Source organism: Artibeus jamaicensis, unplaced genomic scaffold (assembly GCF_021234435.1).
Source record: "Artibeus jamaicensis isolate MK-2021 breed Jamaican fruit bat unplaced genomic scaffold, CSHL_Jam_final contig_233, whole genome shotgun sequence".
Lineage (NCBI taxonomy): Eukaryota > Metazoa > Chordata > Mammalia > Chiroptera > Phyllostomidae > Artibeus > Artibeus jamaicensis.
Genome location: NW_026521486.1, coordinates 16035236 through 16058341, shown reverse-complemented (window position 1 = coordinate 16058341; position 23106 = coordinate 16035236). Strand labels below are relative to the sequence as shown.

The following is a 23106-nucleotide window of genomic DNA, read 5'->3' as shown; positions in this document are numbered from 1 at the left end:
ACTGTGACGGATACATTTCTGGGGCTTTAAGCCACCGGGTTTCGGTACTTTGGTACAGGCGCCCCCGGGAACGAACGTAACAGGTTCGTACTGACCTACGTCATTGCCAGTGAAGGGGAGGTGGGTACGACAGTTTTCTCAGAGGTGATGGGACAATGAAAGGTCCCTGAATGTGTCTTCTGTTCCCCGACAATGGCTGAAACTATAAGGGGACGCGTTATTTCACATAATAGGATGGCCAGGGGCAGGCCTGTCCTGCGGGCAGGTGGAGTGAGCTGTCCAGTGATGATGTGACATACCGTTCTCCCCTTTGCTTTCCTCAGAGAGTTTATCTTCGTGGTGGCAGCCAGATGGCTGCCATGGTGCCAAGGACTGCATTTAGACACAGCAGTGATCAGAGGGGAAGCAGCTTCGGTGCCTCCCTTCCGCTTTCACTTGCGGAACTGAGAAGCTTCCCTCTGTAGCGCCTCATTGCCTTCTCCTATCTCATTGGGTGGGATTGGGTCACGTGATCACCCTCCCTTGAACCAATCATTGGCAAGGGAGATGAGATGCTCTTTAGAGCCTCCCTCAGGGAGATGGAGGTGAGGGCGAGGTCCACCTCCCCTGAGTCACGTGGCTGAGCAGGGTCGAGATGACTCCCCACATGAAATAGGACTTTGTTGGGTGGAGAAGAGTGGAGAGATTCTACGTCCGGGCAGGGCCAACGCCCACCGTCTGTTCAGCACAAAGCACTTTTGTAATCTTTATTGTAAAAGTAGAAAATAATCAACAACCTCAGACCCAGAGTACTGGAGGGAAGACAGATGGCTGGTTCTCCAAGGAGTCCTTTTTGAAAAGCCCCTTTTGTTGTCCTTCATCTCCTGCACTTCTGTGCTTACAGAAGAGTCGTCTCACACAGCAGTGTCACCCTTGTGCGGGGATTTCACTTCAGGGAATAGCACACTGGTGGATTTCCTGTAGGAATCCATGTCCTGCCCACAGCAGGTGCCAGAAAATTTCCAGAAACAGAAAAATGATTCCTTCTGCAATCTGTTTATCCATGAGACCTTTAGATAATTCCTTATTTTTTGGTAGTAAGCTCCCATTTTACCCATGTATGAGAGATTGTAAAACTTTGTAGTTAACATCATTCTTAAGACAGCCCGCAATTTTAAGTGTTGCTTACACGTCTCTCTTCGTGATTCGGGGTCTGGCAGGTGATAGGCCTCCAAGAGAGCAGCGCCCCACTCCCCGCCGGGGTCAGGCTGGTGGGTGAGGGAGAGGGGCAGGCCACCAATGCGACGTTCCCGTAACTTGCCTCCTGGTACTCGGACTCCAGCTGTTCTTCTGGATGGTTGGTGGTCCTCTCAAAAGACCTTGACCTCATTGCTCCTTTTAAATTCAGGCTGATTCCAACATAATTGTGCTGGTCTTATCCTACCTCATTTTTATCAATAACATGGGTCAAAATATTGGCTAATGAACACCATTTTGGATTAAGTGTAATAATTTCCTAAACTTAAAAAAAAAAGCTTGTTAGCTATGTGAACAATATCTTTTCAAAATTAAGTATGTGCTATAAATCAGCTGTAATTTTATTTTTAAAAATGCGATTGTGTAAAACCTGAAATTGTGGATAGCCCACAGTTCCTTGGGACTGCTACACATAACGCTTCCTGCCGTGGTCTGTTCTGCGATAATGAACCCTCAGGAGCTTGGGGATATGGAAAGAGAGGAGGGACCTAAGTGAGTTTCTGAAGAAAGCACCCAGGCAAGGGAAAAACATGGCCCTGTAATTATTCTTCTTGCAAAAGAATTCCCTGGTGTAAATAGAAAGTAATATGTTTTTCGCATTTTTAATAAAAACATAATGGAACATGGATTTAGAGAGAGCATTCTGGAGTTTCACTTCTATGACCCAGTACACTCTTAGTGGGTGTGGGAGATCCCAGAATACTGATCCCAAGAAATGAATTTGCATCAGTCAAGTCCAGTCGAGCAAACACACTCAGGGCTAGTCCTGGGTCAGTCATGTTCACCCCAGTGTCCCAGTGTCGCCCTGGTTCCTTGTAGTCCGAACACTGAGACTTTGTGTTCCTGCCGAATCTCTCCAGAGGCCCCAGAGCTCTTGCTCAGGAAAGATTCAGTCACTTCCGCTGCATTCCAGTTGGTCACCTTTTAGGAAGGTCACCTGCTAAGGAGGGTTCAAACAGTCCAGTCAGCCTGTTCTAAAGTTCCCCCTTCCTTGCGAATTCTGGTCAACCAAGATTCTTCAGTGAAAAGTTATTCAGAAAATTGTTCGGAAGTGGGGCCTATTACCCCACAAACTGTCCTTACTAGACTCTGAGCTCCTTAGTGGGACTGACTGGGCCCCTAGCACATAGTATGTACAAAGAAACGTAAGTCGAATAAGTGAACAAGGTCTGCCAAGTGTGATGATTTTAGCCTGCATATTTGTAAAGTGCGTTTATTCTTATCTCAAGTGCTGTTTGATTTGACTCGCTGATAAAAAGCTCTATAGCATAAAGCTTCTATTGTTGCTCCTGACCTAATGTGTTTGTCTCTCTAGGTTATGACATTTCCGGGCCTGTTGCGATTGGGCTCACCCACTGGAAAAATCCTTACGCTCAAGGCAGACCTACCCTCCCGTCAGATCTGCCTCTCTTCATCTCCAAAGATGCAGGCATCCCCGTGTATCACGAGACCCTCACCCGCAAGACTGAGCTGGCCACGCCTTTGTCCTGCCCAGCCTCACTGTCCATCACTCCAGTGCCTTCTTACAGTAGCAGCAGCCAGGAAACCCTGAGTCAAGACACAACAGGTAGGACTAGCTGGCTTCCTGTTGGAGATTCAGGTCTCCATCTATTTGAGGTTCACGCATTCGCCTGCTGACCACATTGTATCCTTGTTTCTGCTCGTGTGGTGTCGTAGGCTCCCGTAACTCCCCCCTTCCCTCCTTCATATAATAGCTTGGCTGCACCAGAAGGAAGGTTGGATGTGTTTGTAAATATTTGGCCTACGCCTATATTTGACCTAGTACCGTTTGGTAGAATGACCATCTGGAAATCAACCCTGCATCAGAATTCCCAGTTTTGTTGTGTGACTTTGTATTGGTTTGTTTAATTTTCTTTAATCCTCTATTTCATGAGAAGGCATCTGTCTTGTACTAAACTCTTGAATTCAAAAAAGTCATTGAAAAACCATTTTGAATACCTCAGTTACTACCAGTTCACATTGCTCCACCAATTGGAACTAATGTCGGGGGTCTGCACGTCAACGCCAGAGACACCAGACCTGGCCTGCTGCTGGTGCAAGAACTAAGAATAGCTTTTACTTTTTAGAAATGATTGGTGTCTCAGTCTACTCAGGTTGCTGTAACAAAATACCACAGGCTAGTCGTTTATAAACAATAGAAATTTATTTCTCACGGTGCTGGAGTTCAAGGTCAGGGGCCCACATGGCTGGATGGATAAGGGCCCGCTGGGCCCTCACACAGCGGAGGGCTGAGGGAACCCTGTGGGGTCTCGTTTGTAAGAACATTCATCCCGTGCACGAGGGCCTCGCTGTTACGACCTAAGCATCTCCCAGGGGCCCCACTGCCATTATATCCAGCATCAGGATTCCAACATATGAATTTTGGGGGGTGACACAGACATTCAGTCCATACAGTGAAAAAAAGTAAGGAAGTAATACTATTTTGAGACACATGAAAGTTTTATGAAATTCAGATTTTAGTATTCATATATAAATTTTTATTGCAACACAGCCACACTCATTCATATACATATGTGTCATCTGTGGTCTCTTTTGGGTGACAACAGCAGAATTGAATAATTGTGACAGAGACCATCTGTCCTGTAAACACTTAAATATTTCCTCTCAGGCCCTTGGTAGAAAGTGTTTGTTGACTGCTGATCTGTGTGATCCTTGGGAGGTATGATTTAAGTAATCAAGGCAAGAAATCTGCCTTGATTTCTTATAACATCTTGCCTTAAAATTTATAATTTACATTACACTTTAAATGAGTTACAGAAAGTTTTACCTATCTATACCAGAATAGCCAGTTAATTGTGTTCATGATAAAAAGTCTGAGTTGGAGGTTTAAATTATGTAAAATCTATTCTGCCACGTTTTTCTTATGTAGCGACAGGATTTAGGGCTATGGTTCAGTCACCCAAATCCACCCTGAAATTCCTTTTCTGAAAGTCAGTCTTTGAATATTGACACTCAACGTTGCAATGTCACTCAACAATTCACAGATGCTGCCACCTAGAGGTGAGACGCTGGTGTTGCAGAAGCTTCAGATTATCAAAAGCAATCTCTAGAACAGCAGATTGCAGACTCCATTTGAACTTGTTAACAATGAGTATTCCTGGGCTTCACCCCAGGGGATGCTGTGTCCATGGAACAGAGCGAGCTTTAGCAGTCTGCATGTTCCAAGATGTCCCTCTGGGGACTTTGATTTCTGAGGTTTCCATACTCACACTGGGGGACCGCCCCCCACCGCTGCCCCAAAGTGTGTGGTTGAATGGCTAGATGGACATCCAAAAGACTATAGAACACGGGGCCATTTCCATGCCATCAGCTCTGCCATGGCAAAACTGCTCACCTTTCTGGTTGTCCTTGTGGAAGATGAGTTTGAGAGTAGAAACATCATGATCGAGGATGGGAACATTTTTCCACACGTAAGTTTGAAATCTCCTGGGCTTTGTTATCACAAAGGAAAACTGCCTCTGCTTACTTTAAAAGCTTCATAAAATCTCAGGTTAAGAAAGTGCTGCCTTTGGCCTGGCTAGCTGAAAGGTTATGACATTTCTTGACAAAGGAGCGTGTGGAATGGTAGATTAACATTTCACCACCTTTCCCATTGAGTTGGCTTTTTTCTTTGCACAGGGCTTGTAGTCTGACTTTTGAAAGAGGTTTCTATTTTTAATTTGTAGGTTTCCAAAAACAAATGAAAAGCCTATAATTTCCTTCATTCCTTGGAACTTTCCACTGGCAATAAAATACTGAATTTTTCCAAGCAAGTGACATCATCATCATCATCATCATTATCATTATTATTATTCACATACTTATAAAGTAAGCCTGAACATTTAAAGACGTATTACACAGGTGTGTCATATTTTATTATAGAAAAATTAAGATGCTAATACAGCTTCTGTAAGTCTCAATTATGATTATATGTAGGTCAGTTATTACATTTATTTGATTTCTTATAGAAATTTGTTGATCTCAATATGTATTTTTGTGTGAAAGCTTCCAGTTTCACTTTTTTTTAAAGTGAATTCTATTCTCCATATATATTTATGTCACTAGTTTGAAGACAACTCTGTGCAAGTGTATCAGAATGTCCTACACATTCCAGACTTTGCTACACATATATCCCTTCATATTTCTAAGCTGTCTTTCTTCTGCATGGACTGCAGATCTGATGTGGAGGAGCTGATAAGTTAGAGGCACAAAATAACTATATAATTATTTATTGATTGAGTTTGCTTATGTTTAAGAATTTACCCAGTGTTTTAGTCAGTATATGCTATAGCAGGTTAAGTAGGAAAAACGGTCTCCAGTTTTGAGCTTGCTCAGTTCATGTACTCATACTCACCCATGCACCCCATGCACCCCCATGCACCCCCATGCACCCCCATGCACCCCCATGCATCCCATGCACCCCAGATCGACCCATGACCTGCACCCAGCACCCCTGCACCATGTCCGCACCCCATGCATCCATGACCCCGCCATGCCGCCTGACCCATGCCCCATGCACCCCCATGCACCCCCATGCATCCCATGCACCCCCATGCATCCCATGCACCCCATGCACCCCCATGCACCCCATGCACCCCCATGCACCCCATGCACCCCCATGCACCCCCATGCATCCATCCATCCATCCATGCATCCATCCATGCATCCAATACATATGAAGTTCTTACTCTGTGCCATGTATTGTGATAAATCCCCAGAATAGAAAATTGGGTTAGGCAGCACCCTGTCTAAGGTGGTCAGAGTCTACAAGAGGGGACAGATAAGTAAATCAAGTATTTTAATTCATTGTAATAAGTACTTAGATGATTCTTATTAGATCGCCATACACACATTTTTGTTATTAAATTTTTAATTGCTATACTAGTAAAATACTAATAACATAGTATTAAAATATGGTATTATAAAATTATAACAGTAAAATATTTTAGTAAAATATGTTGAGTACAAACTATATTACCAAATTATTTTTTCAATTAAAAGACAATAGATTTGAAAGAACCATCGGGGGAAAGTTTGGAAACTGCCTCCATTTCAGATATTCTGTGTAGATTTAACACAGTTTTTGGTGACCAGGCTTCACAACTCATGTCGTCACTGTGACACGACTGACGTTTTAGTCACTCCCCACCGCCAGCTGATTCCCAGTCACTGCCATTCATTGTCCCCAGTTACTCGCTGCATCTGGTGATTCCAAAGCAGTACCTCCCTGCCTGACAAACTTTAAAGACGTGCTTATAGCTGCCTACCAGACTTTCGGCCTGCATGTATCCCATACCTTTTAAAACTTGTATTCCCTGAATAGAACTTTTTTTCTGGTTGCTTCAAAAGTTCAGTTTCTCACTGTTTAATGGTCTCACTGTCCATTCAGATTGCCAATCCAAAACGTGGTGTCTTTATGCCTAACCCTCTGTGGGCCATCTTAGAAGTGTCTCTGATTCAGAGTCTCCTTTCCATTCCCATGGATACTAACTCAGCTCAAGTTCACATTACCTCTACTTAGATTGCAGTTGTCTTGTAACCAGCCTCCCTATGTCTTAATTTATTCCATGTCCACAGGGTTAGCTTTCCCAAGTTCATGTCTCCCTCCCTCCCTCCCTCTATGCCTTCTTTCTCCTTCTACCTACACCTCCTTGACCACCTCTGTTGCTTCCCCATTGCCAGGAGAATGCAGTGTAAACACTTCATACATGGTACACGAGGGCCTTCCTCACTAGCATCTCTCACCAACCTCTGCAGATGTATCCACATAGTAGTTGCAGTTAATTCTTTACTGTTCCCTAAAGATTGATGATTTGGCACATGCTGTGCCATCCACTTGGATGCCATTCTTTATATCTCCTGTGAAAATTTCAAACCTAGTTAAGAGGTAACGTCCTCTATGAATGTTTTCCTTTTTCCCTCGGCATATTCAGTCATTCTTTATGTTCTGTTGATAAGTCCTGTAGACATCTTCAGTTCTGCTCTTACTATACTGCAACATAATATTCTTTTCATATGTCTACTACATGTACAGTTCTTGAGAATTAGTGTCTTAATTGTGTATTCGTTTGGTCAGTATACAACCAAACATTAGAAAGTATGTTTTCTATGACCACTTAAATTGAAGATTAGACATAGTTGAAGAGAGAACTAGGCATGGAAGGTACATCTGTAGAAAATACCCCAAATGCCTTTAGAGAAATAGGAGCTAGAAAAATAAGGAGGAAGGGATTGAAATATAGAAGAGAAAATGAGAAATTCCAACAACATTGATTTAAAAAATGCTGTTCTGGATTAGAAAATAGAAAAAGAGAGGGAAGGATGGTAGGGAGAGAGAACCAAAGAAAAGAGCCAATGTCTGAGAATTTTCCAGAATTGAAAAGAAATGCAAGTCCTTTGATTATGAAACAGTGAAGAAGGAATAAAATTAAATCCACATATAAACATATCACTCACCATATATTATGGTGAGTAAGCAAAAAACAAAGGGAAAAAAATCTTAGAAACAATGCAAGGGGCAGAGATGGCCTGCAGATGAGAAACAAACAGGCCAGGCTTTCCGACGGTAACGATAAGAGCCCACAGACAGAGCACTGCTGTCTTCAGTGCCCTGGAGGGAAAGCAGTCAGTGCAGAGTTCCAGGTCCAGCTCAGTGGTCACTGAAGAGGGAGGTCAGCATAAGAATAGTTTTGGAAAAAGACTGGGAGAGTGTACCCAGTGTACATCTACTAAAAAAAAATGATCAAAAAGCCTATTTTAGGAAAGAAGCCTATTTTAGAAAAGTGGGAACTGGAACTAGAAGACAGGACTAAGATTAAGAAGATGAGAGAAAATATATTTATATGTTTAATTTAAAAGGATCCCTCTATAAGAATTGTTTTCAACCAGAAATGATTTAGTTTCTCGGGGAACATCTGACCATGGCTGGAGATATTTTTGGTTGTTACAACTGGGCAGGGAGTGTTACAGGCATCTACTGGGTAGAGGCCAGAAATGCAGTGCATGTGACATGTGCCTAACTCATTGTCCCATTCATCATTAGTTCTTAGTGCTGCTTCTTCCCTTCGAGTTTCTCTTCCTACGTGCTGTACCTTGACCTTGCAGTGGACTCTGCCTTTATGGCATTCCCAGGGCTCTGCTGTCTCCCCTGGGGCTGTCCTTGAAACAGCATGTCCTTAGCACTTTTGACTTTCCCTTTTTCACATTTCTCTAGTCCTTTAACTTGCCCTATATTGTATCTCCTGCTGTACCTAGGCCTTTTCTCTTTCAAACTTATACCAGTTTCTTAACCTTGGCACTCTTAAAATTTGGGGCTGAGTAATTTTTGCTATAGGGCTCTCCTGTGCACTGTAGCATCTCTGGCCTTTACCCAACTGAATGTCAGTTGTAAGAAGCAAAAATATGCCCAGATATTGCCAAATGTTCAGGGGTGGGGGGAGCACCCCCAGCTGAGAGCCACTGATGAACACCAGTCAGGTCCAGTCCTGTTCTCTGGATGTCTGTTTAGTGGGGGTGATCTGGTAGTCTGGTCACTGAGAATGGGTTCATGGGTTATATGAGTTTTACCCAATATTTAACAAGGGCCGTTTGCAAACAATACCTTAATCAAAATCCTGGAGTGAATTTCTCTCCAAAGAGGGAGGTTTTTCGTCTTTGAGGACACAGGTGGCACCTTTGCTACTTGCCCACTGGCCCCCAGGGTCCAGTCCTCTGAAATTCTGTTGTAAATCACAGCTTCTTTATTTGTGTTCAAGACCAGAGGTAATCTCCCTGCGTCTCCATACACAGGAGTAGGTGAGACCCATCCCTTTTGCCTGTTGCCCTCCTTTTCCAGTCTCCTGTGTCTCACCACTTCCCTCCCTACAGTGGTCTCCTGGTAGAATCGAGTTTGAGAAGGAGAATCTTAATGAATTCCAAACATTCCTTATGGGTTTTAAACACGTTCCCCATTTGTGAAAGGGAGGGGACATGTGAAATGACTGTTCTCTATTCCAGATCAGTGGTCATTTCCCCAGAATCTGGGCTTTCCCCATGTGCCGATCGTCTGAGCACAGCACTGTGTCTTGTCACGGGATGGAGTATGTCCACTGACCTTTCCCGGGGACTTCGTTGGCCTTATCGGTGCTTCTATAGGTGCGAGCTCTGAAAACCTGAGGCAAAATGCACTGTGGGGATGCTGTCAATTTGCCGGAGGTGTCGAGTACCTAGAAGGGGTACTCATTTAATAGCACAAATTTCTTTCAACAAATTGTGATCAGGTACATTCAGAATTCATGCTGAAGGGAACAGGGGGGTTTTAAATTTCAAAGGGAGGGTGCCGCGGAAAGGGGCCCTGCAGCGTGAGCTGATGATGTGAGCAGATGAGAGCAGTCTGACCCAGCTGGGAGGTGGCGCGCTCCCTTTGAGTAATGCCCCGAGATGCTCACTGACCTGCCCCCCCTGGCATGCCATGTTCCTGGTCATTCTAACGCTGAAAAAGCAGGACACGTGTAAATTAGACACAGTTTCTAAACCATTATATTTAGAGTGGGTTTCTTGTGGACAGCATAAAGTTCTGCTTTGTGTTTTTGTCCTCTTGGACAGTCTTTTATTGATGGAGTTAGAACATTTACATTTACATTTAAAATGGTTATTGCTATAGTTGGATTAATATCTGCCATCTTTGTGACAGCTCTCTATTCATTGCATTTGTTTGCTATTTGTTTTTTCCTCCCTCTTTTTTTTTTTTTTTGCTTTCTCTGGTTTTAATTGAACATTTTACATGATTTTTAAAAAATGGAATGGGTGTCAGCCCACTTCTCCCGCTGCTTTTTGTCAAAATATTCTTAAAACAGTATTTCAATTCTAATCTTGGAATAAATTTCCTGAGGTTTGTATGGTTGTGAACCTACTTAATTTAGGAAGTTATAACAAGTGAACCACTTGTCCTGGCACTTTGGAAGGTGATTTGTGGTTTTCTAGAATACTGACTGCGTAGGAGACGTCACAGTAGAAGGGCAGGCTTTTGAGTAGAGGTTGGTCAGGTGAGGGACTGGTGTTCCAATCAGCGGGATGGTGTACAAAGGCTGATTGATTCCAGAGCAGCTGTGGGTAAATGTGTTTTTCACATTCAAGGTCGAACACTGAATGCATTATCCATAGACATATTATTGCATAGGATGGTTGGGTTCTCTGGGGCTATTACCCTGGTGTTCCATTTATTTTTGGTATTCCATGATTAAATGACATTTGCAAGCAGGCCCTGAATCTTGGAATGAAAATCTGATTTTAGTTGGGGATCACTTTAGAACTAAGAAGATCATTGGAAATGTTCACTTGATGAGAGAATTGGCTAAGATAAGTAGGTCACTGAACTTGATATTCAAGTTTCCTATTTTCCTCTTGTTTTAAAATGGCTATATTGTCTTTTTTAGAATTCAGGGTTCTGTCCCATCATTTCATCCTGATTCTAGTACATCTCTGTCAATTTCTTCTTCATGTGTTGTGGTTATTTAGTTTTAGAAAATGGAAAACAGTGAACGCAGCAATGATTAATGGCACATGAGGACAAACTCAATTAAATGATGTAGTATGAAGCTCCTTGAGGATTTCTGATATAAGGAAACTGAAAAACATGATTTAAATGTGTATTAAATCTGATTTGCAAGAATGACATATTTGAGAATCAAAAAGTATAACGATGCTTCAATGAAGTCATCCATTTACCCGGTCACCTAAACTCTTGCTACTCAAAGTGTGGTCCTCAACAGATAACAGGGCCTGAACTGGGATGTAGCAGGACAGTCCCAAAGGGACATTTTGGAAATAGCTTCCGTAGGACTTGATGATTAATGGATGTGGTGTGTGAGTGAGTGGATATCCCACATATCTCCAAGGTAAAATATGATACTGAAGCTTCGTAGTTTAGACCAGTGCTTCTCAAGCGTTATTTTATTTTATTATTTTATTAGTTTTTAATCTTTATTGTATTTTTCTATTAGCCTTTGGTCCTCCTTATACCCCCCTCCCTCTGGCAATCACCACGCTGTTGTCCATGCCCATGAGTCCTTTTTCCTTTTTGCTCAAACCCTCCACCCCCTAGCCTTTCCCTCACCCCCACCCACCACTAGCTGTCAGCCTGCTCTCCATCTCTGAGCCTGTCCCCATTTTCCTTGTTAGTTTAGTTTGCTCATTAGATTCCACATATGAGTGAAATCATATGGTATTTGTCTTTCTCCGACTGGCTTATTTTACCTAGCATAACGTTCTCCAGGTCCATCCACACTGTCACAGAAGGTAAAATTTTCTTCTTTTTTACAGCCAAGTATTATTCCATTGTGTAAATGTCCCATTATTGTTTCATCCACTCATCTGTTTTATTTTGTTTTTATAAAGGGAAATGCAGAGAAAGGAGTGTGCAGACAGTTGTAGCAGCACGTAAAGGACCCCTGGTAGGAAGGAGAGATGAGTATGAGAAATGAAAGTACAACCAGTGCGGCTGAAAGGGAGTGAATGAGGGGAGGTGGGACTGATGCGGGAGCCCAAGGGTCCGGAGCCCACTGTGGATTCTTGGCTTCGCACAGAAAAGAATTCAAATGTGAGCCAGCATAGAGTTGAAAGTGAAAGTGAGTTTATTAGTGAGGCCGTGAGACAGAGAATGGGCTGTGCCTCCGACAGAGTAGCCCCTTTTGGTGGAATTTGCTTCCTTTATTGAGGTTCACGTAATCCTAAACCAGAGCTTCTCAGACTTTAATGTGAATACCAGTCCCCCTGAGATCTTGTTCAACTGGAGCTCCCCATTCAGTAGCGTGGCAGGGGGCAGGTAGGTGAGATTTTGCGTTTTTTAAAAGCTCCCTATACCAAAGAATGTGTGGTTACCAACAGGCAGGTGCTGTGAAGGCACTCCATAAAGATATGTGTTTTACCCCCAGTTGTAAGTAGAAGGGATACTTACATTTTGTTACAAAAAAATTATTGACCTGTAAAGTATAAGAGTTCTAACTTTTTCATATACATTGTTTAAGTACTAAAAATCAAATTAAAAACCCTAACAACATGGTTATTGACCTCAGAGGGAGCTTCATTTTCTTAGTTTGGGTTCCTTTGGAAACATTCTGAGCAGAGCTGGACATGTAAGGAGTTTATTGGGGAGCCTGTGGGACCAGCGTGTCTGAATATGCATGTGTATGGGGGAGGAGGAAGGGATGGGAGGGAGAAGGAAGCAGGATTGGCCACGTGGAGGATTTGGACTGTGATGGTGCACAGAGGCCTTGGCTAATCAGTAGGGAAATCTGGAACTGGGACAGCCCTTCAAAATTGTCCCACAACTGGGCTTTTGTACCCTCCCCTCATTGCCTGTTGTCGGGGAGGAGTGTGACCTTGAGAAATTCCCTTTGAGGACAAGGCCCAGAGAGAGACTCAGCTGAGAGCCATGAGAACTCACAGCAGCTGGGTAGGGGCAGTTGGCTGGCCCCCGGCAGCATCCACTACATCAACTGATTACAATGAAGTGATTGAAAGGATCCACTGGAAGATGGGTCAGAGAATTCGGTGGAGTTCTCAAGCCACAGTGTGGTAGGTCTCCATGAGCTGATGTCAAGATGGGAGTCGATGACAAGTTGGTTGTAGTAGTGTACAGAGTTGAAGTAGGTTAGGACTTTGGAGATGTGGTTCATCAGAGTTCACCTGGTGGGTTTGTGGACAGCAGCTGACTTATAAGTCATTGTGAAAGCCAAGACCAAGTAGAGGATCAGGGAGAGGATTGGAGTTCTGCGGAGGAGGAGGACCGGCATCCGGGCAGATTTTCTGAGCTCCCAGATTGAGGCTCAGCTTGCAGTTCTGTCCAGCTGAGGGGAACTAAAGGGCTGAGTGACACCCTTCTGATTGCCATTCACCCAGTTGTCTACTTAGGAGCATCTGTGTTTGGAAAGTTTAGATAGTCTGTCTTTTTCCAGAAAATAAGGAGACCACTGATTTATGGTTGTAAGTGAGGAATTGGGAGAGTTGGCTCCACCTTTTCCCTGTGAGGTTGTGTGATTCACGCTCATTTATTAAACAGGTGTTCATTGTGTGCCTACTATGTGTCAAGCACCGCAGAAGGTGCTGGGCACACTGGGGGGGACCCAAACAGGGCTCCTTTCTTTACGGGAACAGGTGAGTGGATGAAACAGCTATTGAATAATCATACAAGAAAGGAAAATTCAGTCAGCTTAATGAAGTATTTCAGCCCAGGTGTTGCTGGACATGGGTGACCCTGCCACTGGCCAGGGACCAGGGTGGGACCAGCAGAGGTGGGCTCCTGGGGCTAGGATGCACCTCGGTTCCATGGCCATGGCAGCTGGGGGGTGGGTGGGAGGGATGCAGCTAGTGCAGTTGGGGTGCAGTCGGGCCCTGCTGGCCATCGGAGGGGGCAGGGCTGTGGGCCCAGGACTCCAGTACCGAGAACTGCAATGTGCAGCATCAACTTGTCCCACACAAACAAAAACACTATTAGCGATCAACAGTCACTGTTTTTTTATCCTCACCCAAGGATATTATTTCATTGCTTTTAGAGAGAGAGGAAGAGAGGGAGCGGGGAGGGGGAAGAGAGGGAGAGAGAAAGAGGAGGAGAGAGAAACTCGATTATTTGCCTCTTGTACCTACTTCTACTGGGGATTGAACCTGGAACCTAGGTATGTGCCCTGCCCAGGGATGGAACCTGCAACCTGTTGGTTTATGGGTCCTTGCTCCAACCAACTGAACCACACTGGGCAGGGCTATAGTCAGTAATATTGTAATAACTACATATGGTGCCAGGTCGGTACGGGAAATATTGGTGGAACACTTTTTAAAGTTATGGCTGTCTGACCGCTATGCTGTACACCTGACACTAATGCAAAATAATGTTGAAAGTAAATTGTAATTGAAAAGTAAAAGATAAATAGAAAAAGAAACACTATTAGCGAGTATATCCAGAGAGTGTTTAATTTGGATTTTGGAAACAGGTGAAGATGCAGAGTGTGTCAGGTGTTGAACGATCTCAAGGATGTGTTGGAGTCGGTGAAGATTATAGTGAGGATGCGCAACAGGAGACCAAAGACCAGACTTCTCTCCCTGGCTCTGCCACTTACTATGTTGCCTTCACATGGGGCACTTGACCTCTGTGAACCTCGATTTCATCATCTCGGTACTGTTATGAGACTCACATGAGATGAAATAGACAAAGGTCTTTTTACAATCCTAAAATGTGAGTGAAGCTGCTGGTCCTACTCATTACTCGGGCTTGCTGAGTCCTTCACTCTCTTCTGTTTGTCTCTTCCTCCTTGCTCCTGGGTTGGCTGGGTGCTGAGTTTGATAAGGTGAGCAGTGGTATTCAGCTACCTTCTCTCAGTCTGTGGCTTCCAACTCTTTTTTGACCATTACCTAAGGAAATGGTTTTCTATTATGTCATCTTTTCTCCTCTCTCTTTATCAATCTTCTTGCTCTCCCCAACACCTGAAAAAAATGTGTCAGGTAATAATGCTTATCTTTATTATTCGTCATGTGCTCTGATGTTTTTTTGTTCTATTCTTTTTTCAACAAAATGTGCCAGTCAAGATTCATTAAATCGATGTCTTCGTGTACTAATGAATGACAACCCATAATTTGAACAACATTGGTGCAGATAAGGTAGTACCCCAAATCCTTCTGAAACCATGTAAGGGTCACAGTGTCATTATTTTTTTTTGGTATATGTGAGGTCTTTTGTACAAGGAAATAATTTCTTTTTGAAGTCTGATTATTAATGTTTTTAAAACATCATCTATGATGCCTGCGAGAATAGGACTGTATCCCCGTGTTGGCTAAGCCCCTCAGAAGGGCTCTGTATTTCCTGAAGTTTTCTTAGTATTGAGTCAACAAAGAACTGTGGCAAAGAACCCTGTATCGGTTAACCATTACTAAAATAATATTGCATACTGCATAATCCCCAAAACTCAGTGCACAACACTAAGCTTTTACTAATGCATATGGGAGTAGAGGGCTCTGCTGATCTTGGCTGGGCTCAGTGTCTTGGAGTTGGCTGGCTGTTGGCTGATCTAGGCTGTTCTCTGCTGGAGCTACTGGGGTGACTTGGCTCTGCTCCATGAATCTTTCATCTGCCAGTAAAATAGCCATGGCATGTCTCAAGCAAATGAAAGCTTTTCTAGCTTCCATTGTGAACTCATTAGGCAACATTCCATTGACCAAACCATGTCCCATGGCTGAGTTCAGAGTTAAGGATGGGACATAATGTCTGTTAGTAGGAGGGCATTGCCAAGTTCATGGCAAAAGGATGTGGAACTAGGGAAGGGTGAAGGATTGGAGCCAGTGACATAATTTTTCACAACCTATCTTACACACACATGGTCTCCTTGACTCAAAAGTGGCACTTTTACCAGTAGATTTTACAGCTGAGTCATTCAGTCTGTTTGCTTGAAAAGAGGCATCATGCTGTTCTCATACCCAGGTTAGTTTGACCTCCTTTTACTTAAACTTCTAGTAAAAGCCTTTTCTCTTAATATAGATCGTTTTAGGAAAGCAGGTGTTTGCGACCTGAGTGCCCTGCCTGGATCCTAGATGTGGGCATAATTTAGGTTAAACCACAACCCACACCATAGTTTTTACTCTCATTTTTCCACTTCTTCCTAGGAAGATATTTATACCATTGTGTAACGGAATTTTGAGTTGATTTATGAAGGTAGATGTTTAAATGAGATTTTTAATGACTAAAGCTATAAACAGTCTATGTCAAAATACTATTTTGTGTTCCTGTTTTTTCTCCAGGATTTAGCTCCGAATTTCTAGTTATCTATTGGACATCCCCTACCCTCAAGTTTCCACAAGTACCAGTCTCCCCACCTCTCCCCCACCCCACATTCTGTGTTCCCTCTTTCATCAAACTGATCACTTTCCATTCTCTGTCTCAAACAGGGAAGGGTCATCTTAAGCCCCGCCTCCATACTTACAGCCATTATCTATCAGTTTTTGCTTGTGAATAGTGGCTGACATCATTATTCAGCCAGACGCTGAAGCTGTTCTTTGTTTATCAGGTGGGTTCTTTGCTAAGCACTGGGGATGTGAGGGTGACTAAGACGTAACGCCTTCTTTTTGGAGCTCAGTATCTCACTCATTATAACGTGGGGCTATGAATAGTGTTTTCTTCAATCCTCTCCTGTAACTGCTCATCAGTTATTGCTCATTCTGCCTCAGAAATGTACTTTGAATCTATCTTCTTCATTTTTGTGGTCACTTCCATGGATTAAAGCTTTCTACTCTCTCATCTGGGCTGGGGCAGTAGCCTTCTGGGTGGCCCTCCTGCCTTCACTCGTTTCCCAATCTGTTCTCTCCTTCCCAGCCACAAGTTCATTACCTAAAATATCAACCCAAATGTGCCATTTCTTGGCTTAAGAACCGTCAGTAGTTTTGGTAATTTCATACTAAGCAGAGCAAAGAATTACCATATAACCCAGCAACTTCACTCCAGGGCATACAAAAGAGTTGGTAACAGGTGTTCAAACAGACATGTATACCAACGTTCATAGCAGCACTGGTCACTGTAGTCAAAAGGAGGGAACACCCAAGTGTCTGTCAACGGATGAATGGATAAACAAAATGTGTATCCATGCAGTGGGCTAGTATTCAGCCATTAAAAGGAGTTAAGGACTGATGTATGCTACAGCATGGATGAATCTTGAAAACACTGTGTCAAGTGCAAGAAACCAAACACAGAAGGTCACAGATAATACAATTCCATTTATATGAAATATTCAGAATTGATAAATCTGCAGAGACAGAAAGCAGGTTAGTGGTTGTCAGGGGCTAAGGGGAAAGGAGGAGGAATGATTGCTATATGTTTATAGGTTTTTCTTTTCTTTTTGAGTGATGAAAGATTTGGAACTGGATAGTGGTATGGTTCCACAACATTACTGAATATACAGGGTGGGGCAAAAGTAGATTTACAATTGTTCATGTGGAATAAACTCTGTTTTGCATACTCACAACTGAAACCTACTTTTGTCAAACCTGTACTCATGGTAAGTTTTGTTGTAAGCTTTATCTTAACACAGTATCATAAATCTGAAACAATCCATCAGTGGTCCCTGGCCGACTGTAATTTGAGTTCAGACTTCATAGTATGGGGTTCAAGACCCTCACGGTCTGGCACGACCTGTCTTATTAGCTCTGTTGCCCCAAGCATGCTATGTTCTGGCTCCACCCATTGTACCGTGATGTCTTCCTGCCTTCGCTTATGCTGACCTGTCACCTGGGAGGGTCTGGTTCCTCATCCTCTTCTGTTTGATGAAATTTCAGATCCTGCTCAAATGCCATTCTTCTGCGAGGACTTTCCCATGCTCTTTCCTTTGTGTTCCCACGGCATCTTAAGCAGATAATTAACCACGGTGAGTCACAGCGAATGTGTATCTTTGCTGTGCCAAACGATGAGTATCCTGTCGGCAGGGAAATTGTGTGATCCAAATTTGGATCCCTGTGGCCTTGGAGAGTATGTCATGCACAATGGTGATCAGTACTTACTGAATCAAATGGCCTGGTTGTTAAGAATTCACTCTATCCTTAAACTAATGCTGTATCTCCAATTCCTCATGTAAAACTCTTTGTAACAGTCACTATACTTTGATTACAATCATCCTTGGTTATCTTCTTCTAATTACCATTAATGGACTCAGCAAATTTCTTCCTAGTTTACCACCGTCTGCTCAACTCAAATATTTGTTTTCTTAACCGTTTGAGCATTCGCGTGGCTCTCAGCTGCGCTCCAGTTTGCTGATGCTGCAGCCGATGGTCTGTCACCTCCCTTCCCTGTACAGAGCAGTCCTTTCACATCGTAACATTTAGCCATTTTCAGTATTCTAGGGAAGGGACAGGTGACAAAGGTCAACTTTTATCAGAGTATCATTGGTCTTAGAATCGCATGGTTTGCAAAGAGGGTCATAGAGATCAAGCACTAGGACAAATAGGGTATTTTCGTCTACTTATCCTGAGTCAGGGCTTCGTGTATCATTATTAATTACTATTGCTGTTTTATTTTCTCAAGCATTAGATGTCACTTCCTTATTAAATAAAACATAACCGCAAAATTTTAAAGCTATAGCTAAGTGACTTGTGGATGTTTGACATTACCCACCTGTACTGCCAGCCTCCCCACCCTATTTTATTGACATATAATCGACACAAATAACATTGGGTAAGTTTAAGGTATAGAACATAATGATTTGATATATGTATGTATTACAAAATGATTACCACAGTAAATTTAGTTAACATCCATCACCTCACATAGTTGCAGTTTTATTTTTTTGTGTGTGATGAGAACTTTTCAGATCTACTCTCTTAGCAACTTTCAACCATGTGATACAGTATTAACTATAGTCACCATGCTGTACATTACATCCCTAGAACGTACTCATCTCATAACTGGAAGTTTGTACCTTTTGATCATCTTCATCATTTCTCCCATCCCACCCCTACCACTGGCCACCACCAATCTGTTCTCTGTTTCTGTGAGTTTGGTTCTTAAAAATTTTACTTTAGATCTATTGTACAGTATTTGCCTCTCTCTGTTTGATTTCACTATTGTCCTCAAGGTCCATCCATGTTGTTGCAAATGGCAGGATTCCCTTCTTTCTTATGGCTGATATACCCATATGTGTGTCATGTTTCTTTACCTGTGCATCTGTCGATGGACACGTAAGATGTTTCCACATCTTGGCTATGATGAATAATGCTGCAGTGAAAGGGGAGTGCAGATACCTCTTCAAGATAGTAATTTAGTGTTTGTTTTTTTTTCAGCTGTATACCCAGAAGTGGGGTTGTGGATCATAGGCTAGTTTTGTTTGTAATTTTTAAAAGAAATCTCCATATTGTCTTCCATAGTGGCTGCACCAATTTATATTTCTACCAGCAGTGCCTAAGGGTTCCCTTTTCTCCACACCCCCATCAACTCTTGTTAGGGCTTCTCTTTTTGATAACAGCTGTTCTGAGTGGTATGGGTGATGTCTCATTTTGGTTTTGACATGCATTTTCCTGATGATTAGTGAGGTTGAGCATCTTCACGTACCTGTTGGCCATCTGTATGTCTTTTTTTTTTTTAAAGAAAATTGTCTATTTAGTCCCTCTGCCCATTTTTAGTCTTTTTCTTTTGCAGTGTGAGTTCTTTACCTACTTTGGATATTAATGCCTTATCAGATCTGTGATTTGTCAATATTTTCTCCCATTCCCTAGGTTGCCTTTTCATTTTGTTTCTGGTTTCCTGTGGCTGTACAGAAGCTGTTTTGTTCTCTGTAGTCCCACTGGTTTGTCTTTGCTTTTGTTGTCTTTGCTTTTGGTGTCAAACCCAAAATATCATTGCCAAGACTGATGTCAAGGAGTATACTTCCCTCTCTATTTTTTTTCAAGAATTTTTATGGATTGTACTGCTAACCTTGGCTTTCAACATTTGAAAGCCTGCTAAAGAAAACATTTTAAAGTTTTTTTCTTCGTTTAATTTTAGAAAGATTTCAGTATTACGTGTTCTAAAATACACTTCACTTTGGAGCCTTCCTACATAAGGAGCAGATTACTGAAGGTTCAGAATGAAACTAAAGTGCACAGAAATTGTCATTTAATTATGGAGTGAGTGTTGACCAGGAAGCCCAAGACTTAACATGGGGCAGGAGAACAAGAAGGTAGACAAAGCCTTTTCCTGTTCATCACACCCCATGTTTGAGTTTTAAAAACATCTGTCTTGCACCTTGAGGGAAATTCTCCATGTAAATTTAGTTGTGCTACTTATTGAGAAACACTTTTATCTTTTGGCTAAAGCACAGAGTAGTAGCCAGAAAATCTGAGTTTTCAATTGGGTCTTATCGTTTATTTGCTTTGAATATATTGACATAAAGTAGGGATACCTATATCTTTGTGTTTTGTGGGGATTTAAAAAGTTGGTCAACTTAAAGCTCTGCAGCCACGACCCTGTTTTACTTGTAATTTGTATTCTGTACTTTTAGCTCAAATCGCCCACCTGACCTTTTCTGGCTTCTTTCTAGACATTTCCATATAGATACCCCACAGTTGCCTAAATTCATGTTAACCAGAAACCATCTTTTTGCACCAATTTCTTCTCTGTCCCGTTTTGTTGTTGTTGTTGTCGTCGTCGTCGTCTTGGTGAATGTACCTAATCGTTCAAGCCAGAAACCTAGACTGGCCCCCGAGCTTTCCCTCTGCTGGGCCCCCCACACCCGAGGGTGAGTCAGTGAGTGTCCTTCTTCCCACCCCATTCTCCAGGCCTCGGTTTATACCTCGCCACCTTCGTCTGAGCTGTTATTTATTTTATCTGCCCTGAAGTCTCCATTCTCAGGGATGCTGTCAGCTTACTGTCTTTATAGGGTATGTCTGGTTGTGTCACTTCCCTTTGGAAAGCTTCCGGTGGCTCCCAGTTGTCCGGAGAATGCTGTCCAGTCTCTCTAACACTTCACAACTGGGGCCCCCCACCCCACCTGCCCCTTGTCAGCCTCATCTCTGATTACTGCTGCGCGTGCACTCCCCTTTCCCTGGCCTAACTCCTGAGGTAGGTCTGATTATGAGGGCCTTGAGTGGTGTGTACTGTGTGCCAAGAACCTTGACCTTGTACAGACTTTGCATTTGAGGAGGATGAATTTCAGACTTGGAAGGAACCCTTGAAGGTCATGGAGTCCGCTCACCTCATTAATTCCTGATGCATAGATGTCCGTTCTCTGACACCGATTGCTGGTCGGTCTTCATTTGTTCTGATTTTGAACATGGGAACAGTACCAATTTTACACAAGCATAGATAGTACGGAGTCTGGAGTCACCATTAGATCCAACAACAACTAACATCCCACCTTCCTCTTACATTCTTTTTTTTTCAATGGTTTCTGCAGCAATTTTTCCTTCTCTGTGTGCCTCCATCTGTCTATGCTTATGACCCTTTTTGTGCTTTTTGCTGACCTAATTTGATCCATTTATATTTATTCCTCATTCCCTCAAGGACTATGGATTTTAATATAACAGAAAAAAATTAAAATCTATGCTCAAGTATCTGGAAACTATTGTGAGGGAAATGTCCCACACGAGGCTCTGTGGATGAGAATTTTGCAGTGGGCCCTTCCTCCTTCAGCCTGGAGCTCATCTGCTCTGGAATCTCTGACCCAGAATGACACTGTTCAGGGCAAGACTCTGGCCCCAGAGTCACCTGCCCTTGGTCCTAGCTAAGTCGGGGGTAGAGTCAGGCTGATGTGTGTTGAACTGTACTTGGATGTGAGTCGTACAGGGACTGTGGTGGCTTCAGCGTGTGGTGCGTGCCATGCGATCAGTCGGGAAGCAGATGGGCCCCGTCTCTCTGCACCAGCTCCACGGGAATCCTCTTAAAGGCAGTAAGTGCAAGTGGAGTGAGGCCGTCTGGACCCGGCAGGGAGCCAGACGCTGGTGTCCTAACTGGCTTCTTTGTGAAGAGCTGCTGGGGATGTGTCCTCAGGTCTGGAATTGGGTTCCTCGCAGAAGACATTTTATCTCATATATTTGGTGATTTTTTATTGTATTTTTTCACTACCATCTATCCCTCTTATACACTACTGTCCCCCGCAATCACCACTGTTGTCCACGTCCATGAGTCCTTTCTCCTTTTTGCTTAATCCCTCCACCCCCAACTCCCCTGTCCCCCACTCAGGGCTGTCAGCCTGCTCTCTACTCTCTCTGAGTCTCTCTGCTTTGCTCGTTAGTTCAGTGTGTTCATTAGATTCCACACATGAGTGCAGTCATTAATAATGACGGCTACCGCTTACATCCCTCTGCAGAGTTCTCCGTGTGCGTTCACATGCATCGTCTTATTTGACATTCACGTTGGCCCCGGAAGTTAGTGTTGTGGCTTCCTAGGACTGCTGCAACAAATCGCCACGGACTCAGTGGCATAAAACAGCAGCAATTTATTCTCTCCGAGTTCTGGAGGCTAGAAGTTTGAAATCAAGATGTCGGCTGGACTGTGCTTCCTCCAGAAGCCCCAGGGAAGAATCCTCCCGTTCCTCCTCCAGCTGCTGTGCTCCTGGAGTTCTCAGTTTGTGCCAGCGTAACCCCAGTCTCGGCCTCCACACCTCAGTCTTCACACAGCCTTCCATGTGTGTGTCTGCCTTCCCCTTTTCTGTCTCTTATAAGGAATCCGAATTGCAGGCCCATTCTAACCCAGGAAGAGCTTGTGTTGAGATCCTTAGTTATGTGTGCAAAGACCCTAACTCCAAATAAAATCCATTATGAGCTTCCAGGTAGGCATATATTTTAGGAGGCATGAGTCAGTCCACCACAGGTAGGTGTTTGAATGCTCATTTGAGGATGTGGAGACTATGGAAGGTCTGTGATCTGTTCCCAGACACACTGGAGCATGGACCAGTCTTTGGACATGGAATCTCATTGGTTCCCACTGGCTTGTGCGGCTGCACAGATACTCTCTCTCTATGGGTATCTGTGTGTTGTTGTAGCATTGTTTTTATTTCATGTATTTATTTGGCACCTACTGCATGCATTGTGCAGTGCCTTGTGTACGTCCTTTCAAATTAAGAACAGACTAGATCGGAGCTTTCTTAACATAGCTGAGGCCAGAGTCAGGGGAGAGTGAGTTAGTGATGGTTCTTCTCTCTTGGCTCAGTCACTGCTCTCGCCTTATCCTTATCTGCCCACATCGTTAGGGCTGTCAGGAACACCTGCACGTAGGTAAGCTGCCAGGGTTCTGGGCTCAGAGTAGCACCACTGACAAGAACACAGCACACCCTCAACATGGCTCCTTCCTTACTTTCCTGGACAAAAGAGGTGAAGCTTGAAAGGGAATGTCGATACAAACAACATTTCCGGTTTTTCTGCACATTGCCCAGGAAGGCCAGGGAAGCCGAC

At 43.4% G+C, this 23106-nt stretch overlaps 1 protein-coding gene across 1 annotated transcript in view; it reads left to right on the top strand.

Moving 5' to 3' along the window:
• The window catches only part of ANO4 (anoctamin 4), a 333135-nt gene that overhangs the window by 3586 nt on the left and 306443 nt on the right, over positions 1 to 23106 (top strand). Inside the window, exon 3 of the mRNA XM_053662056.1 lies at positions 2552 to 2803. Coding sequence (XP_053518031.1) covers positions 2552 to 2803 — 252 coding nt within the window. The remainder of the gene's footprint in view (positions 1 to 2551; positions 2804 to 23106) is intronic.